The following is a 19,302-nucleotide window of genomic DNA, read 5'->3' on the forward strand; positions in this document are numbered from 1 at the left end:
TAATATTACACACAAAGATATGTTATTTTATACATCAGGTTTAGAACCACTTGGTTGCATCTGAATCGATGTAATATTAATCACATTTACATTCAGATATTACACTGATGCAATGTAATGCGAAAAGGTACTTCGGAACATGTGTAATTTCAAGTCGATGTAATTTTACATCTGAAGTAGTGTTTATTTGCATTTGATTTTTGTCACTACATCGAGTTTTTTGGTGCGTCGTTGAATTTACGTCGTTATACATTACAATATTTTTTGCTGTGCAGCACCAGCAGCACCATTGCGTCTGGCCCATGCACACTGGTTCAGAAGCCCCCAAAACGTGCGTTTTTTAGTTTTCGACCTGAAAACTACATTTTAGAGTCATGATGTCTTCAGAAGAGTTGAAGGATATTTCTTGGGCTTTCTTTTGATAAGAAAATATCAATGATCTATCCACCTTGAAGGGCGGTATGGAATAAAAAAATTACGCAGATGTACAAAAGCAGTGGTTGTTCTCTGCAATGTTATAAAGAATGTGAATTGGAACATCTTTTCTGAAGACACAATATTTGACAAACGGTTTTGTAAGGAATTAGAGCACGTTTTGTATGAATGACCCCCAAAAATCATATTTTGAGCATAACTTTTTAGAAAATGATTTTAGCACTATGGTTTATTCTAGAAAGTTGTGCATAATGATCTATCTTGAAACCTGTCAAAGTTATTAAGGAATCTTTAGAAAAAATAGTCAATTTCCACATCAACACACCATGAAAAGCGGCAAGAGGCGGCAAGCCAAACAGCCACCATCTGAAAGATTCGGTTTTAAGCTACCGAATGCACAATGTTTTGTTTTGTTCCGTCGTGTTCCACTATTGTTTTGAATCAACTTAAAATAGTCCTTAATGTACGTTTTTCAGAACAACTGTTATGTAAACAATTAAAAAGTGGCTAACATGATTGGTTATTTATTGCATAGTAACAATCTCCATCAAGATGAAACAGCCACATTTAAGACAAACGGCTGTCATTTGTCGAGATTGTAACCATGCAATAAATAACTAATCATGTTAGCCACTTTTTATTGAATCGCCTGCTTCGAGCGTGCTTACAGCGGCACACTAAGAGTTAACTTTCCGAAATCAATATGGCGAAAGGTATCTAAGATTCGATATCTCAAAATTAAGCACCTTCATCGAAAAAATATTTGATAGGCGTAGCGAACACCTTCCTACACAACTGGTACCAAATAGTTTTTCGTGAAAAGTTCCTACTTTTGAGAAATCACGCCTTAGATGCCTTTCGCCATACAAATTTCTGGTGGTTAACTCATGCTGGTTATTTGCGCATATACGATAGCGCCTGGATGTGGCAGCGACGGGTAGAAAATCAGCCACTGCCAATAATTCATTGTTTACGTAACAATTGTACTGAAAAACGTACATTAAGGACTATTTTAATTTGATTCAAAACAATAGTGGAACACGATGGAACAAAACAAAACATTGTGCATTCGGTAGCTTAAAACCGAATCTTTCAGATGGTGGCTGTTTGGCTTGCCGCTTCCTGCCGCTTTTCACCGTGTTTTGATGTGAAAATTGACTATTTTTCTAAAGATTCCTTAATAACTTTGACAGGTTTCAAGATAGATCAAAGTAGTCTTCTAGACAAACATGTTTTTTGTCATTATGCACAACTTTCTAGAATAAATCATAGTGCTAAAACCATTTTCTAAAAAGTTATGCTCAAAATATGATTTTTGGGGGTCATTCATACAAAACGTGCTCTAATTCCTTACAAAACCGTTTGTCAAATATTGTGTCTTCAGAAAAGATGTTCCAATTCACATTCTTTACAACATTGCAGAGAACAACCACTGCTTTTGTACATCTGCGTAAATTTTTTATTTCATACCGCCCTTCAAGGTGGATAGATCATTGATATTTTCTTATCAAAAGAAAGCCCAAGAAACATCCTTCAACTCTTCTGAAGACATCATGACTCTAAAATGTAGTTTTCAGGTCGAAAACTAAAAAACGCACGTTTTGGGGGCTCCTGAACCAGTGTGCCATGGGACTCGTGCACTCATACTATTAGTCTATCAGCTGGAATATTTGATCCGACCTAATTAGAAAATATCGGAATTCAGCTACACGACATCAAAGGTAAATATTTTCTTCCGACTGAGTCAGTGCCTTCAACAGCTATTTTTTTTATCAAGTTTTAGTTATTTCGACCTGGAGGAATCCGAAAAGGATACAAGAATTCCTTGTAAGAAAGGGTCCCACAGCATTTTGTAATCCGGTGAAGGTTTTCCGATGACATAAGGACAGTCAATTCGGGGAATGACCGACAGACGGATCCCGTGATTATACTGAGGAACAGTAGTTCGATTTATAAATATGCTACCAAGGGGGACGACACAAGACAATTATCAAAAAAATGCACACACTTTTTATCGAACTTTTCGAAATATTTGTTCCAGACATTACTTTCAGTGTCTTAGATAAGATTAGCATGAGTTAGACTGTCTTTCATGAGATTAGAAATGCTTAGAAAGGGATATTTAAAGATATTTCGACATAGTTGTTTCATAAGGGCCGAAGTCGCAAATGTAAACAAATCGAGTTTATGTCATAGATCGAACCTCCTGGAAATGTACTATATGTAGCATATTCAAAATGGTACAAAATGTTGTTTTTTTGCTGTAAAAACAGACAAATACAGACGGGCGATATTACATTTCCGTTGGAACTTTTTTCTTGGTGCGATTGCGCCCCGTTTTCTCCATGGCAGCAAAACGGCTAAACTGTGTTTCATTTTTGCATTATGATACTTCGTTCTTGCATAAAAACACATGTGAGCAAAAGGGCTAAACGGTACTTTGAAAACACAACGGGCGATGTAATCAGGCGATATTGACAAACAGGTTGACAGCTGGGCGTGGAAATTGGGAGAAAAGGATGTTGTCAAAAACATTATGGCGTATTTCTGAAGGGCACAATTGTACACTGTTTGAAAAAGGACGACTAATTCTTTAATCATATTTTCAAATCGAAATAAATCCGAAGTAAATTTTATTTATATGTGGATTCAATGATTAGATATGGATGAACTTCATGCAAACTATTAACATTTAAAATAACATCTACTCTTTGAAATATAATTGAAAATATGTCATGGAACATTCCAACCCATTTTTCTCCATTCGAGCTCATTGCAACATTGGCCCTTATGAAACAACCGTGTCGATTTCCGAGTGGAGCATTGGTCAAATGCTGTCAGAATGACAAACTAAAAGGAATTAATAATGACAAATGACAAAAAAAGAGAATAATATTCTTGATTTTGTTTTGATATTATTCTAAACAATAACCTCTACAGATTTTTGACCAAACAAATGAAATATATTGCACCGATGTCTCCATCTGAACGACACAGTAACCGGAACAGGAACGAAATAGTTTGCGAAAGGAATGAAATATCTGATATCAGTGATAGGTGATCCTGTCCCGGTTTCTGTTCTGTTGGTTGGCGAAAGTTTCTTGTTTAATCGCTATTCGAAGTTTAGCAGAATGGCATGGATACGACCAGAGACAACTTTACTGAGAGGATGTGCCGGGATGAAGATATTGGGAATTTGGACCATTGAGGTTCATCCATGGTGGCTGTTATCGGGGTGCTCTTCCCAAAAATGAGAGACCGTTAGGTCAATATCACGGCTTGCGATCGACGGGAGGTGAGGTTGCCACCTGGGAGTCGATGCTGTGTGTTTTAATGCCTTGTGCGCTAGCATAAGTATGAGCATTTTCGACAGTCCTTCCTGATATTTTTTCAACTGTCGGCTGGTTATACGGACCAGTGCCAGTGGAAGGATTTGATTTTAGCGGGTTGGGTGAGTCAATATGACACCTATCCCCACACCACAGAGAAACAGACGTCTCACTTGGAACAAAATGCAATCAAAATCATTGTTGCGGAAATATTGCCGCCCAATGCTAAAATCACTGTGTGTGGTCAAGCGGCAACCAGATGGCGGTAGTGATCAAACGTCAAACACAAGCAAAACCGATGGAAGCGCCATCGGTGGCCGATTGACAAGCTACAAAAATTTAAATCAATCGTTAAAAAGGTGAACTATGGAACATGTGTTGAGTGAGACGTCTGTTTGTCTGTGCCCACACTATCCGTGAACCCCGCATAATTACAAACTGTACATGGATATTTTCCCGTGCGGTCGACAACAGTATCCTTTACTGTTGACAACTGTAAATGAACAATCTCATATAAAGTTTTAACAGTTTGTGGTACGGTTATTTGACAAATATTAATATGTTGAATGGGTTGTTAAGTTATGTCACCATAAAAAATCGTCTGTTTTCGCGTGCAAAATTTTCGCTCAACAGTATGATAAAATGTTGACATATAATGTAGGAAATAAAGAACATTTTAGAGACAGCATGTTATATGTTGACATTTAGTGATGTTGTCGAGCAGTTATGGTTGAATCGATCGATACGATAACCGCAACTTAAACTGTGAAGCTATATCTTACATCGTAATAATGATTCTGACCATATAACATGTTGTTTTTTATTATGCGGGCGTGGTTTTCTGACTGCAGCTTTCCGTTTACCCTTGCTCAAGAAAAAAAATCATGTTTGTTTTTGTGTATCTCTTTTGTATCGTTACATCTCATCGTTTTGCTTTGTCATATCCGCAAGGGGTAAACCACTCGGCACACTTCCAAAATTACTAATTGTGCCCACTGTGCCGTATACTGTGCCGAAATGTGCCGAAACAAAAAAAAATGTTATTTTGGCTGCACTGGTTATGGCATCTCGGAAACAGCTGTTTGTTTGTTTTTATGAAAAAAATGTGGTGATTTTCTAAAGAAGTGGGAAAAAATTTCTTTCCGGAAAAACTATATTTGGAGCGCGCTAATACTGAACATTGGATTGGAAAGACGGGAAAGACCGACAAAAACCCAATCATAATAAACGATGTGTTCTCGGCCAAGAAAAAGCCAAGGATCCAGGCCGCATACAAGGGACAAATCTAATGCATCTTCCCAGAACAAATCAGTTCCAGCCCTTAGCTAAACCTACTCGGATAAGACGGTGTCCAATGCTGTTGTGATAGTGCCTTCTTGTTGCAATGACTCACAGCTGCAGGATACCAAGGATGCTGGTACCATCCTCGGATTAAACGTAATACGTATCATCAACAAAGCGATGGCCGCTGCAAATCCCTACGGTGTAGATGAGAAGGCCGATGTTGAAATCAACGTTTATCATGGCACCTATGATGTATTGAACTATCAATCATGTTCATCGATGATGGAAATTGGCAAGTCCATCTTGTCGGTGAGAAGACGACCAATTAGACCCTTCACCTAGAAATTCAAGCGTGGCAAGTCCCTGCGCAGTGAATGTTCGAGTATGTTGAGGAATCTCCGATTGTAGACTTGACCAATATTGTTGTTTAGCAGCTCGCCCAGTTACAAGAATGAGTCGAACATGGAACCATGACGATGGGGACTTCATGAGAAGACATATTCGAATTCTTCTAAGCGGAACTTTATAACATTTAGAAAGGCTTAGGTTTTATAAGAATTTATTTTTAAATAAAGCGAATCAAATTATCTTAATCGTTGAAATGAAAGGGTAAACAATACGGACCGTTTGATGTTTCGAAACTTTATTTGAAAAAGAATACGGATGCTTGAGAGCTAATGAAAGAAACCATTTGCAACCTTCGGTGGAAATTTAGGAAATTGTAAACAACAAAGTCGAAAGTTTTCACCCAAATATGAGTAAATTCATTCACTCATAAATTGGTAAAGCCAATTTACCGATAATATGGATGAAATTCACCTATTTTCTAGGTACATTTCACCCATAATATCGGTAAAGAGTTCATTACTCAAATGTGGGTGAAAGAAATACTCATAAATAGGTAAATGGATCTAAGCGTGCTTGAACCAAACACACGGTTAGATGACTTTACCCATTAATGGGTAAAGTCATCTAACCGTGCAGGTTGTACTTTCTGCTACACTGAAAACCAAAACTACCCAAAAGTGGGTTGTTTGCACTCAAAACCGTGGTTTGGGCCAATAACCCAAATTTGAGTAAAATGACTTTTCTGGTACTAGGTAGTTTGCCTTTAATCCCATGTAAACAATTTACCCAAAGCTGAGTTTAATTTATCCAAAGCGGACCTTGATCAACCCAAAATAGAGAATATTGAATTTACTCAAATTTGGGTTATTGGGCTGAGCAACCTCGGTGAGGTGTTTGCATCTTGCTCTAGTTTTGATAGCAATCATGGGAAAGAAAGGGAAAACTACCCAAATTTGGGTAAATTTTTTCTGCGATATTCTCAATAGTACGTATATTGAACTCAAAGTTTGGGTTGATTTATCTGTCCGTGTACCTCCAAGATTTTTTTACTCTTAAATGAGTATTGTCAGGTTAATAGTGTAGGGATGAATAGAAACAACTGTGTCGATTTGCTTTACCGTGCAGTTTTGCGCAGATGTGCTTGCGTTTGTGTGTGTGTGTGAAATCGGATTTTGACATTTCGCTGTGGAAGCTCGTTCGTCGTTCGTTCGTTTCCTCCTTCTTTCTTCAGTTCAGTTGCTGCGAGATCTTTCCGTCGTTCAGATTGCGTTTTTTTAATCTTTCTTGTGGGGAAGTTCCAGGTGCAAATCGTGCGAGTGCGAGCCAAAGGTAAAAGTTGGGTAAAATGTTTTTTTACCGACGCAAATGAACATTATTCTTGTGTTTTGAGAGAAAACGGGAACAAAGCATTATTTCAGTTGTAATCTGATACTGCGGACAAACAATCGGGAAATCAATTATCGACCGCTAGCGCAGTTACTGCAGACGGTGCAATTTTTAGTGAAACTATCGTTCAGTGAATCCAAGCAATCCGGGGAAAAAATAGTGTGCTTCAGTTTGGTGGGTGAGAAAACAGGCAGATGGCGTTGTAAACCTCTCGGATCGGTTGGACAGCGATGTGAAGTGAGTATTCCTAAATTTGAGTAATGATCAGAGCAGCAGGAGAAAAGATGGAACAGCGGCGCCGGAAGGGTAAGGAAGTAACAAAACGATTTGCCGGATCAAGGTCACTGCCGCCAGGAAAGGTAGAGCAGGTGGGAGGTGTATCTGAACTTGCCGGGTAAGCTCTTGTATTGTTGAACTTTCCTCATCATCAGAATCGAAGCTGAAATTGTTATTGGATTTATTGTTTTGTTGAGTTTGGAAGTTTTTGGAATCGATCCAAATAGACAGCTTGAGAGCAATTATTATCACGGATGAGACCCGTGCGCTTATTCCATTACTCACAGCGACGGCCAGGCCTCCTTTTCTTTCCACGAAGGGCGGCGAAAGCAGTTGTGTATGCGTCTGGATGGGAGGAGAAAAAATCAATAATTTATTTTTCATCCTTGCTTTTATAGCTGGGTTGGAGATTTTTATATGGAAAATTGTTTCAATTGGCGCGCCGGTTTTTCCACAATTTGTCGAATTATCGATCCATGGGAAAAAAGTAGGCCAGTGCTTGCTTTGCGAAATTTGTATATCAATGTGCTTCCATAGTGATCCACACCAGAAAACTGTGGGAGGTCGGTGGGAAACACTAAGCAGGCTGAACTGGAGGAGCTGCCGCTGTGCTAATGGAATTCTTCATCCATTCGTTTACTTATCGATGTTAGAAGATTCGTCTACTGATTTTAGATGCATATAAATATTGATTTCTAAATATTTTGCGTCTCTTCAGAACACAATATACTTGATAACTAAAAAACAAAAAAAAAAACTAACCAACTTAAGATTTACGATGTCGCAGTTCCTCCGTTTAACTTTGGCTATACGTACATGTCTCTTTTGACGCCACATATCTTTATATAATCAGTAGTCGTTGTCACAGTCGGTGACATCTTTCCTAGACACGGTTCTCGTTTTCTACGCGTGACATCATTTTTTCCAGACAACTTGCATATCTCCGTTTGTCTAGTTTAGCATGTTGCTCATTTTGATTAATGGAACTAAATCCGCCCGGATCAAGCAAATTACCGGCTGCACCGACTGAAAGACTTAACTGATAACAGCAAATCGCGTCACCGGCGGCTAAATATGAATAATTTATGAGGGCAATGACTACTCTTTGCGTCCAAAGCGCAAGGGTGTCCCATCATCCGTAATATCCGTAGTTATGAACATTTGTATCATACGATCCTCGGTTGACCGTGATCTAGAAAATCACCCCAACCGTATCTATACGCACTTGAGGTTTGTTTGCGTTCCACAAGTACGATGGGTCAGCTGACATGCGAGTCACAGTTGTACCTACACCAAAACGTGAACGAAGAGTGCGCCGCTGAGTTAACTCTGATGGTTGGAAACAATGTTTCGCGCTGTCAGGTCGAAATCGTTTGTTGATACGTACTTTCACTTCCTCACATGTGCTTCGCTTATACCGTAGATACGTACAACATTTATCGTATTCGGACATTCGTTGTTGGATACGCTTGCCAGTTGTTGGTCTTTGCGTATTTATGAAATGATACTTAATAGAGGGATTAGTTAGTTCTTGTGTATAGAACTTGTAGGCAGGACGATTTAGTATCTTGTAGATGATGATGATTGGGGGCCCTCCTTAGCCGTGCGGTAAGACGCGCGGCTAAAAAGCAAGACCATGCTGAGGGTGGCTGGGTTCGATTCCCGGTGCCGGTCTAGGCAATTTTCGGATTGGAAATTGTCTCGACTTCCCTGGGCATAAAAGTATCATCGTGCTAGCCTCATGATATACGAATGCAAAAATGGTAACCTCGCTTAGAAACCTCGCAGTTAATAACTGTGAAAGTGCTTAGCGAACACTAAGCTGCGAGGTGGCTCTGTCCCAGTGTGGGGATGTAATGCCAATAAGAAGAAGAAGAAGAAGAAGAAGATGATGATGATGATTATGGTCCCGCCACATACCCCTACAAAGGTTTGAACTGGACGAGTTATCTTTAAGATAATTAAATAAGATCAATGTAATCGGTTTTGCAAACAAACGATCCGATTGTATATACAGATTAGATATAAAATCCAAAATAAAATTTTATACTGTACAGCAAAAATAAATTGGTAAAATGAACTAGAGAACTACACTTAGAATTTTCGTAATCAACAATACATGGAGCTCATCAAAAGCTAAACTTGTGAAACCTCTCGCACAGATTTCAGAAGCTCTGCCAAACATCGCGTACTCACATGTATCTGAACATGGATTATTAGGATCGACAACCAAACATCAAAACCTGTGTAACCGCACCGTCGATAACAAAAGTTTCGGAACAACCGCGAGTACAAAATAATCTACCGGAAGGCTTACTACTAATTCAAGAGCATGATTCAACAGTTCGAATTATGCAAGTTTTTAAATAAATTCAAAATCATTCATATCTGTAATCCGCGCGCGATGCTCAAACTTTTGGAGACTACACGAAGAAAGGTTCAGAAATAAACTACGTCAATAAATTAAAGTCCATCATCATCGAGGCGAACGTTATAGCTTATTAGACTAGGTGTTCCGTTCTTAACACTATCATCCTGATTTGTTATGTTACCGTCGTCGGGGGGTCAAGTACTTAGAATGCTTGTAGAATAGATTGAATGTGAATGGGGACAAGAAAACCAAATTATAAGAGACCTGTTAACTTTCGGTGGCGAAGAAAAGTGGTCTTCCGAGATTTACAATATCAGTGTATATTTGTTGATATTTTAATATCCTGCATGGTGTGTAAAACAGGGCATTACTGTTTGTGTTGAGGTACATCGAGAAAATCTATTCACGTTTAGTCAAACTTTGTCTTCTATGTCCGTCCTATGTCCAAGTCCCTTACTGGTGGTTTGAGGCCTGTTTATAAGTTCTTGATAGGTATATGTTTGTAAATATTTCAATGTATTCATTACCTGAAGGTCAATTTTTCATGCACTCAGCGATTTAGGTTAGCATTAGGTAGATATATATTGCATGAAATCTACATAAAATAGATAGTTTTATATTGATATAGTTGTAAGTTCAAGTATACTACCTCAGTTTAGAATAGTTTAAGCGAATAATATCAATATTTTTATAGGGATAATCAGTATATAACAATATAATTCACTTTTTATTTCCTCGATGACTACACATGTCCACGTATGCTATTGTTATAATTCATATCGGTCATTAGTTGTCCATCTACCACTACTCGTCTATCATTTCTACGGTATAAGTATGATATACATATATTTGGATACAAGCACGATCATTATAATAGCTAGGAGCGACACAACGTCGAGGGGTTGTAACACTCCCCCCCGGTATGCCAACTCCAAAGCTTGGCTTACATACTTTCGCTCCAAATATCAAGAACAGCTAGTTTAACGACAGGACGCTCATAAACACCTTTGCTAGTCTGTACCGTTGCGCTACGTACCTGCCCTCCTTTTACCACTATACCTATAACCCGGCCTTTGGGCCAACAGTTTCGGGGTAACTCTGGATCTACAATAACGACGACGTCGTAAACAGCTATGGGTTTAACCCTTTTGAGCCATCTCGTTCGTCTGGTGATTTCAGGTAGATAGCTCCTGAGCCAACGCCTCCAGAACATGTTGGCCATTATCTGCGATGTCTGCCATCCTTTTCGCACCACGTGAACGCTGTCATCACATAGTGTTAGAGGTTTTGTTCCATCCGATGAACCTAATAAAAAATGATTGGGTGTAAGGGCCACCTCCGATTCCTGATCCACAGGTACTTCAGTCAATGGGCGGCTGTTAAGCGTTGATTCTATCTGTACCAGTGTACTGCGCAATTCCTCTCAGATGGTCGTTTGGTTTTGAGTACTTCAGTTAAATTTCGCTTGACCGATTGAATGAGCCGCTCCCAGCAACCACCCATGTGCGGACTAGTCGGTGGGTTAAAGTGCCAGGACATAGTAGGCGTCGTAAATTCCTTCGCAATTTCATGCTTATCCAACGGGCGCAGAGCGTCGCGAAGTTCTTTAGATGCACCTACAAAATTAGTCCCTCTATCGATGTAGAAGCAAACTGGAGACCCTCGGCGAGTTATAAAATTGTTCAACGCCATCATGCACGAGCTAGTGCTGAGGGAGTTGGCGACCTCAATATGAAGAGCCCGGACAGTAAGACACGTCATTAAGACCCCCCAACGATTTTCGACTCTTCGCCCCACTATGACTTCGATGGGTCCAAAATAGTCCACCCTTGCATGAGAGAAGGGTCGGGAGAATGCGGCCATTCTTGCCAATGGAAGTTCAGCCATTTCTGGAGGAGCAGGAGTTGCATCACGGTTACGACACCACTGGCAGCTATTTCTTACGAAGTCGAAGGATGCAATAACGTCGGCGAACCTCGTTTATAACTATCGCGTAATTTCGGTGGTGATATCTTTGGTGCAAATCAGCAAGAAGAAGACTTGTTACCGGGTGACTATCAGGTAATATTACCGGATATTTCTCTTCAGGATACAGGAATGTACATTTCGCGGCTCTGCTGTTCATCCTCAATACATTATCCTCACCTAGAAACGGACTCAACTTATAAATTCTGCTGTTAGTTGATAGTCGTTTTTGGTGTCCATCTCCGTTGGCATCGGCAAGTATCTTCAACTCCTCGTTGTATACATTTTGTTGGGCTTGGCGAAAATGATCCATCTGAGCCCACTGTAGTTCAGCTGATACCAAAGGTCCATGTTGCGAAGATTGTTGATGTTGTTTCGCTCGTATGTTGTCCACAAATTGCTTCACATAAGCCGTAACTTTCAGCAATCGTTTCCAATTTGAATATTTAGTTGCAATGACAACCGGTTCTTCAGCTTTGATGTGGGTGTTGACGAGTGCGGTTGGTCGAAGTTCTTCGGTTGTTGTTTCTTGGTTAGAATGAATGATGGGCCATTTTGGCTCCGGCTGCTTTAGGAATTCAGGCCCTTTGAACCAGCGATCGCTACATCTCAGCTGTATATGTTTCGTCCATTTAGTGCCGTCATCAGCTACATTCTGCTCCGATTTAATCCAGTTCCAATCGTTGACTTCGGTAATGTCCAGGATTCCGCCCACGTATTGGCTGTACCGCCGGTGGTCAGAACGTAACCAACACAATACGTTGCGGGAGTCACACCAGAAAAAAAAAAAGTTGTAGTACATGAATGGACAATGAGTTGATTGTGCTATCGGCCAGCCTGGCACCGATTACGGCAGCTTGAAGCTCTGATCGAGGTGTTGACAGATACTTCAGGGGAGCAACACGTGTTTTCGCCGCTACCAAAGCACATTCGATATGCCCGTCCTCCTCGAACCGTAGATATACAACGGCAGCCATTCCGTTTTCTCCTGCATCAACAAATGTGTGCAATTGAACCCGATTACGATCACCAATGGACGTAATTTGACGGTAACATCGGGGAATTTGCAGTTCCTCTAATTTCGGTAAACGTTCTGTCCATGTTTTCCAGCTGTCTAATTGCTTGCCCTCTATCTGATCATCCCACTTCAGTTATATGCGCCATACATCTTGAAGCGTGACCTTCAGAGCCATCAGGAAATGGGAGATAAGTCCTAGCGGGTCAAATATACTCATAAGGATACGGAGCAGCTCTCGTTTTGTTGGAGGTCTGCTTCCATCAAACAGCTTCGCGTCAAATCGAGTCCAGCAGATCTTATAAATAAAGCAATCGGTTGATGTATTCCACCACATCCCTAAAACCTTTTCAGTAGCGTACTCCGCCACTATATTGAGAGCCATCTCATTCATTGGCTTTTCACCTAGGGCTTTCAGTTTCTAATATCAAACCCCCTTGCGCGTGGATGTATTTTACCGACTTTGCTAGTTCAATAGCTTCAGCTTCCGTCTCCGTGCTAGCGAGTATGTCGTCGACATAATGTTTGTTCTCCACGGCCTCAACTGCTAACGGAAACTCTTCACGGAACCTCTGAGCGTTTTTGTTCTTAACGAACTGAGCAGTGGTCGGTGACGAGCATGCTCCGAAGATCATTACGGGGACTATGAATGTGCTTGGCTCGCGTTCGCTGCTATCTTCGTTCCAAAGAAACAGTTGATAAAACTGATCCTCAGGCCGTATACCTATCTGGAGAAACATCTCGCGAATGTCTCCGCAAATACCAACACGATATTCACGAAATTTGTGCAAGACAGCAACCAACGAGCTCAGCAAATCCGACCTGTTAACAGCACCGAGTTCAGACTAACTCCACGTACGGTTGCAGCAGCGTCCCATACAATCCGAATCTTCCCTGGCTTATTGGGATTAATGACCGGAAACGTTGGTAGATACCATACCTGTCCCTTTCTCGCTGCTAGCTCTTCCGGCACTACTTTTTTAATATATCCCTTTTGTTCATATTCGGCTTGCATTGTACGCAAGTCTTAAATCGTTGTTTTTTGCTAAACGTCTTTGGAGGCATCTCAGTCGTTTCAAAGCCATCGGTCGGCTGTCGGGTAAACGAATACTATCGAAACGCCAAAGAAGACCGGTCTCGTATTTGTTTTCGACGGTGCGCGTGAGCGAATTTAAAAGTGATAATGCTCGTTCGTCGTCTAAAGAAACAGTTCTGTTTGCCGGCTTCATTATCCCCAAACTGTCTAGGCAGAAATACTGCTTGACTTCCTGATGCAGTTGACTTTCGTTTTGTAGACTACACTCGCAGATGTGATAGCTGTAGTTCCCGTCAACTTTCTCTTGATTCGACCGCCATCCGAAGATCGTCCAACCTAGTAGAGTCTTGACGGCGATTGGTTCACCATCCTTGCCTTCACGACAGCGCCTCACCAACGAGATATTGACATGTTTTACGCTTATCAAGATCCTCGGCCGTACACGATTGTACGACTTCACCGGAACTCCATCCAGATACGTATATTTCCGCTTCAGCAATTCAACATCCAAGCTCTGGAAAGCCAACTCAAGCGAAGCAACTGTTCGAACTCCATTCAAATCAAATCTTTGCCCGTTCAGACCGGAAATCCAAAATTTACTTGCCTTGACGTGTCTTCAAAGCGATGAGTTCCTCCTGTCCACCTTAAACACAATGGCGTTGTGTCTCCAACCAGTTCCAGTTCTTTGGAAATCTGCTCGTCCAGTAACGTCAGTTCTGATCCATCATCAAGGAAAGCGAAACAGTCAACCTTCGTGTTCGGTCCGAACAACGTTACGGGTAAATATCGGAATAACTCCACACTTGCTTCCACTTGATGAGTGTTGATGCTCCGCCCTTCGTTGGCTTTCCTTTGGCTGGAACAAGGAATTGGCTCACTCGGCACTGCAAGATTCTTATGAAGAAGAGAGTTGTGTTTGAATGTGCACCCGTCAACTCCGCACGTTTTGCTGTTGCAGTTTCCTCCATGCTGTCAAAGACATCTGCGGCAAATTCTGAATTCGCGAACTGCTGCCCATCTAGCTTCATACGAGAGATCAATGAAACGTTTACACTTCGCAACAGTGCGGCAGTTGCCCTTGCATGTAGGGCATACAGATGATTCACTCGTTGTGTTTCCACTCTCGGAGTATCGGACTCGATTTCCAGTTGTTGACCGTTGGCCAACAGTTTCCGAAGAAGAAGATGCGGCATGCGTGTTTATGAATGCCTTCCCTTGGCGTTTACCACGGTGCTCTTGGTCGAAATTGTAAGATTTTCGTGGATTTGCTACAATGCTTGCATCTTCAGCGATAGAGAAGATCCAATCGGAAAATGTCATAAAGGTCACCCTTACAGGACTTTTGCTATGCCTCGCCCAGTCAAGTTTGATGGCAGAGGGAAGTTTACAAACGAGCTCCTGCATTAGCGTTACGTCCCGCATACATATACTCCTTCCGTCCGCAAGCATCGATGATGGAACACAAGTTCTGCACCGCCAGTGCATAGTCTACTAGCTTTTCGATAGAATCAGCTCTCACTGGTGCCATGGAGAGAACTTTCTCCCGCAGAGAACTAATTATCATATGTGGCTGACCGAATCTGAGCTTCAAGACGCTAATCGCCTTTGAGACCATTGACGGATGCATGAGAAAGCTCCAAACGGCGGCAAACGCTTCATCTTTCAAACAATTCCGAAGTCGAATCATGTTCTCATTATCTCTATAACCGCACATCGAGGTTGTGCTTTGAAATGTTGTGTTGTGAAACGACCTCTCCGTGATAAAAGGGGATTAGTCGGCCGGGCTAGTCAACTACAAACGCCACAAAACAAGACTTAGTGTGCAAACATTTTATTATTGTGCTTCATACCCTTCATGCTTCTTTCTGCGGCCCTACTCTCCTGCTCACTATGCATGCTTCTTTTCTTCCTTTTTACATGTTCTTAATCCTAGAACTCACGTCTGCTGCTACCTTTGCTTCGTGCATCTCTCCGCATACCTGTCATCAGCCAGACCTGCCCGTCGAAGGTGAGTTGGGGACCCCTGTCTGTGTCAAGGGCTCGGCGATCCGCGGGTACCTCGCAGATGGGGCGCTATGTCGGCCGAAGAAGAATTAGATTTACCTCGCCCCCGCTGCTAGGAGCTGACCGAGTGTGATCCGTGCACACCGCTTCTCGAATGAGCTGGTTTACGCCACTCGAACGCTTTTCGCCTCCTACCTCTCACGCAGTGTGGTCCTTAGTCGGATCCCTCGGATCTGACCTTCGGTAGTCCTTCACCTCAATCGTCGTCGCTCTTTGCTTCTCGTTCGGGGAGCCGTTGCTCTTGATCAGCGTGTCTAGCTGCAGAAAGCACAAAAGAAAGAGCCCTGAGGCAAATTTCTGGTTAGAATGAGTGCGGCTAAAAATACCCGTTCATTCGTACTTCCTGGGAAGGCTCTTCTGTTGCTCAAATGTGGACCACGTTCCGAAAGAGTGATGGCGTGCGGGATCCTGCATTAAATGCACTATTAAAACACTTTCTGACCATCATGACAAGTTTTCTTACCCGTCAGTTTGCTTCTCCGATCGCCAACAATGTGTGTTCACTTTAGCTTCCTGGGAAAGCACTTCTGTTGGTCGGATGTGGACCGTGTCCGGAAAGAACGACGCCGTGCGAGATCCTGCATTAAGTCCACCATTAGAAACCATTCTGAACACAATAGCAAGTTTCTTACCCCTCAGTGCGCTCCCCCAGTCGTTCGATCGTGTGGTAATCGACCCTGGTGCTGGATGTCTGGCCCCCCGGAATTTCGGTGCTTGCGCCAAACCAACACACGTTGTGTGGTTGTTCCAGGACTCAATTTGCCGCGCTAATTCTGTGTTCTTTTTTTTTTTTTTTTTTTTACAAGGGAGAATGCATTTACACACTAACCCAGTACACGTGCATTGTAGTTGCCAAACTACCACACGGAAGTGTACTGGAGTGTCGGACTCGACCATACCGGTAATACCGACTAAACTCCCTTGGGCTCCACCATCGTTTCCCCCAGGAACTACCTCGCAGTACTACTTCTGGGGGATGGCAGTACTAAGCGTACTCGCTCATTATCGCTCACACAGGCACTCGTCCCACGCGAGACTGACTTGGGTGCTCGCACACCATTCACTCCATTTGAGTCTTACTTGGATGCTCTCCCGGGCGCTCCGCTGCCATGCCTCGAGGTGTCAATAGCGGTAACTGCCTGGGCCTACAGATATTACGCTACGACACTCCTGCCTCAGCACGAGCAGATCAATCACACCACTGCCGAAGCAGACCACTCGCTACCCTGCCGAAGCAGGGACACTCCCCATGCACCACATGTGCACAACTGTAGGTGTGTGGGTACAACCCACTGCTACCCTGCCGCCGAAGCAGCTTCTCCAAAGACCATTCACTCCATGTGACCCTTTTTCGGGTGCTCACTCTAACACTCCACTACAATGCCTCGAGGTGTCGATGGGTACCTCGACTCCTACCTCAGCATGTGCAGTCCATACTCAGACTTCTGCTGCGCTTCGAGGTGACAATAGCGGCGACACGCTATGACACTCCTGCCTCAGCACAACCAGATCACTCACTCCCTGCCGAAGCAGCTCACGCGCTACCCTACCGAAGTAGGGACACTCCCCAACTCACTCTAACACTCCACTGCCATGCCTCGAGGTGTCGATAGCGGTATGTAGGGACCAATCAACGATACTACGCTACGACACTCTTACCTTAGCATGTGCAGTCCATACTTAGACTTCTGCTGCGCTTCGAGGTGACAATAGCGGTGACGCGCTATGACACTCCTGCCTCAGCACAACCAGATCACTCACTCCCTGCCGAAGCAGCTCACGCGCTACCCTACCGGAGTAGGGACACTCCCCATGCCAATTGGCACTCCCTGGGCTTGTGCTTTTGAAGCGGCACACAGTCGCTTTGATAGAGTCTGCTTACGGGCACTTGTGGTTTTTTTGGGAGGGATTTTAGCAGAGCCCACTGCTAAATCCCACCACGCCCTAGGCAGTTCTCCCTGACTCGCAGACAGCTGGGGAGGGGTCGTCAAGCCCTTGGACATGGTCCATGCTGTCCCTGCTGCCCCCTAATTCTGTGTTCTGTCACGCTTCTTCTGTGCACATTTGATGATGCCGGTCAATGCGTTCCGGTTCACCTTTTTTTTGAGAGCATGCAACGGTAACACACGCGATGAGCCACAGGTCAGCCCGATTTTCACTTAGTCCGTCGGCTTTCGTTCACTCTTGCAGCGGATGTGATCGCTGTCACTCTCGTGTGACAGAAAATTTATGTGGGTTTCTTATTTTCAAGTTTATGCCCTTTAGCATTTCTGAGTGTTTACATTCAATCGGGTTTACACTGGGTTTTGTGCACGGAACATATTTGCACACTAGATTATTATTAGTCAACATAACGCAAAATCATAACTTACGTAACAGTTGATATGAACATCGGCCAATCTTCGGGATTCCCATTGAACTTTGGGAGGTCACATGGTACTGCTTGACGCGTAGCAATTTGTTCTCGCGAAAGAGTAGTGTTCATCCGCGAATCTCTCTGGTGTTTCGAAGCACCATGAACAGGGGTCGAACGTTCCCTCGGAGCAAATTGTCCCTGCTGATCATCAACACTTCTCTCTTCTGTTACGTTATCAGTTGAGTCCTGCACAGATAGAGTGGCACCAACACTTACAAGTAACACATTTGACCATCCGATTATCACCTACGGCACTGCACATAACACATTTTCTTCCCTTTGTTGAGACTCGAATCCGGAAAGCTATCGGTGATTTATTATCAACTTCTCGCGATTCCGGCAGTTCGCCGGCGACAGAGATCTTACTTTTGGGCTTTGTGTCGATGGGGGGGTCTTTATTGGGCTTATTCTTCTGAGAGGGACGTGTCTTTTCTGGTTTAACCTTACCTTCAGCACCTCTACTGGTTGTTGGGGTATAATCTTTGTTCGGATTGGACATCTTCCACCTCTTCTAGTAAACGATATTAAAAGTTGTTAACTTTCGGTGGCGAAGAAAAGTGGTCTTCCGAGATTTACAATATCAGTGTATATTTGTTGATATTTTAATATCCTGCATGGTGTGTAAAACAGGGCATTACTGTTTGTGTTGAGGTACATCGAGAAAATCTATTCACGTTTAGTCAAACTTTGTCTTCTATGTCCGTCCTATGTCCAAGTCCCTTACTGGTAGTTTGAGGCCTGTTTATAAGTTCTTGATAGGTATATGTTTGTAAATATTTCGTAATTTGTATTCATTACCTGAAGGTCAATTTTTCATGCACTCAGCGATTTAGGTTAGCATTAGGTAGATATGTATTGCATGAAATCTACATAAAATAGATAGTTTTATATTGATATAGTTGTAAGTTCAAGTATACTACCTCAGTTTAGAATAGTTTAAGCGAATAATATCAATATTTTTATAGGGATAATCAGTATATAACAATATAATTCACTTTGTATTTCTGCAATATAATTCACTTTGTATTTTTGTATTTTATGCTATTGTTATAATTCATATCGGTCATTAGTTGTCCATCTACCACTACTCGTCTATCATTTCTACGGTATAAGTATGATATACATATATTTGGATACAAGCACGATCATTATAATAGCTAGGAGCGACACAACGCCGAGGGGTTGTAACAAGACCTTTTTGAAGGATTTTGATATCCGACCTCCATACTGTCGGTGAGAGCGATGACCCATTGTCACCCCCCAGACCCATTGTCACCCCCGACGGCGGTACATTTTTAGTTATTATCAATACACTAGCGGAAGATACCCAGCTTTGCCCGGGTGTTGCAAATGTCACAATGAACTTATTTGCAGCAC

General features: G+C 42.4%; 2 protein-coding genes and 1 long non-coding RNA gene across 4 annotated transcripts in view; 1 reads left to right on the forward strand and 2 right to left on the reverse strand.

Annotated features, from left to right (window-relative positions):
• Positions 1-6,622: 6,622 nt before the first annotated feature.
• Positions 6,623-19,302, forward strand: part of LOC134226467 (acyl-CoA:lysophosphatidylglycerol acyltransferase 1-like) — a 38,932-nt gene continuing 26,252 nt past the window's right edge. Inside the window, exon 1 of the mRNA XM_062707259.1 lies at positions 6,623-7,019. The gene's annotated coding sequence lies outside the window, so the exon portion shown is untranslated. The remainder of the gene's footprint in view (positions 7,020-19,302) is intronic.
• On the reverse strand, positions 7,032-18,061 carry LOC134226468 (uncharacterized). 2 transcript variants are annotated; one of them, XR_009983484.1, is made up of 3 exons: positions 7,821-7,864; positions 7,344-7,403; positions 7,032-7,221 (listed from the first exon to the last, which is right to left on the reverse strand). XR_009983484.1 is itself a non-coding variant. In XM_062707260.1 (3 exons), exons 1-3 carry the CDS (start codon positions 17,992-17,994, stop codon positions 7,047-7,049), a joined length of 348 nt encoding a protein of 115 aa, XP_062563244.1. In that variant the 5' UTR covers positions 17,995-18,061; the 3' UTR covers positions 7,032-7,046. The 2 variants fall into 2 exon arrangements, 1 of the variants encoding a protein (XP_062563244.1); XM_062707260.1 differs by lacking the exon at positions 7,821-7,864 and adding an exon at positions 17,882-18,061.
• LOC134220498 (uncharacterized) lies at positions 15,201-16,285 on the reverse strand. Its single transcript, XR_009981930.1, has 3 exons — positions 16,142-16,285; positions 15,973-16,087; positions 15,201-15,917 (listed from the first exon to the last, which is right to left on the reverse strand). It is a non-coding gene; the product is annotated as an uncharacterized LOC134220498 (long non-coding RNA).

Source organism: Armigeres subalbatus, chromosome 3 (assembly GCF_024139115.2).
Source record: "Armigeres subalbatus isolate Guangzhou_Male chromosome 3, GZ_Asu_2, whole genome shotgun sequence".
NCBI classification, from domain to species: domain Eukaryota; kingdom Metazoa; phylum Arthropoda; class Insecta; order Diptera; family Culicidae; genus Armigeres; species Armigeres subalbatus.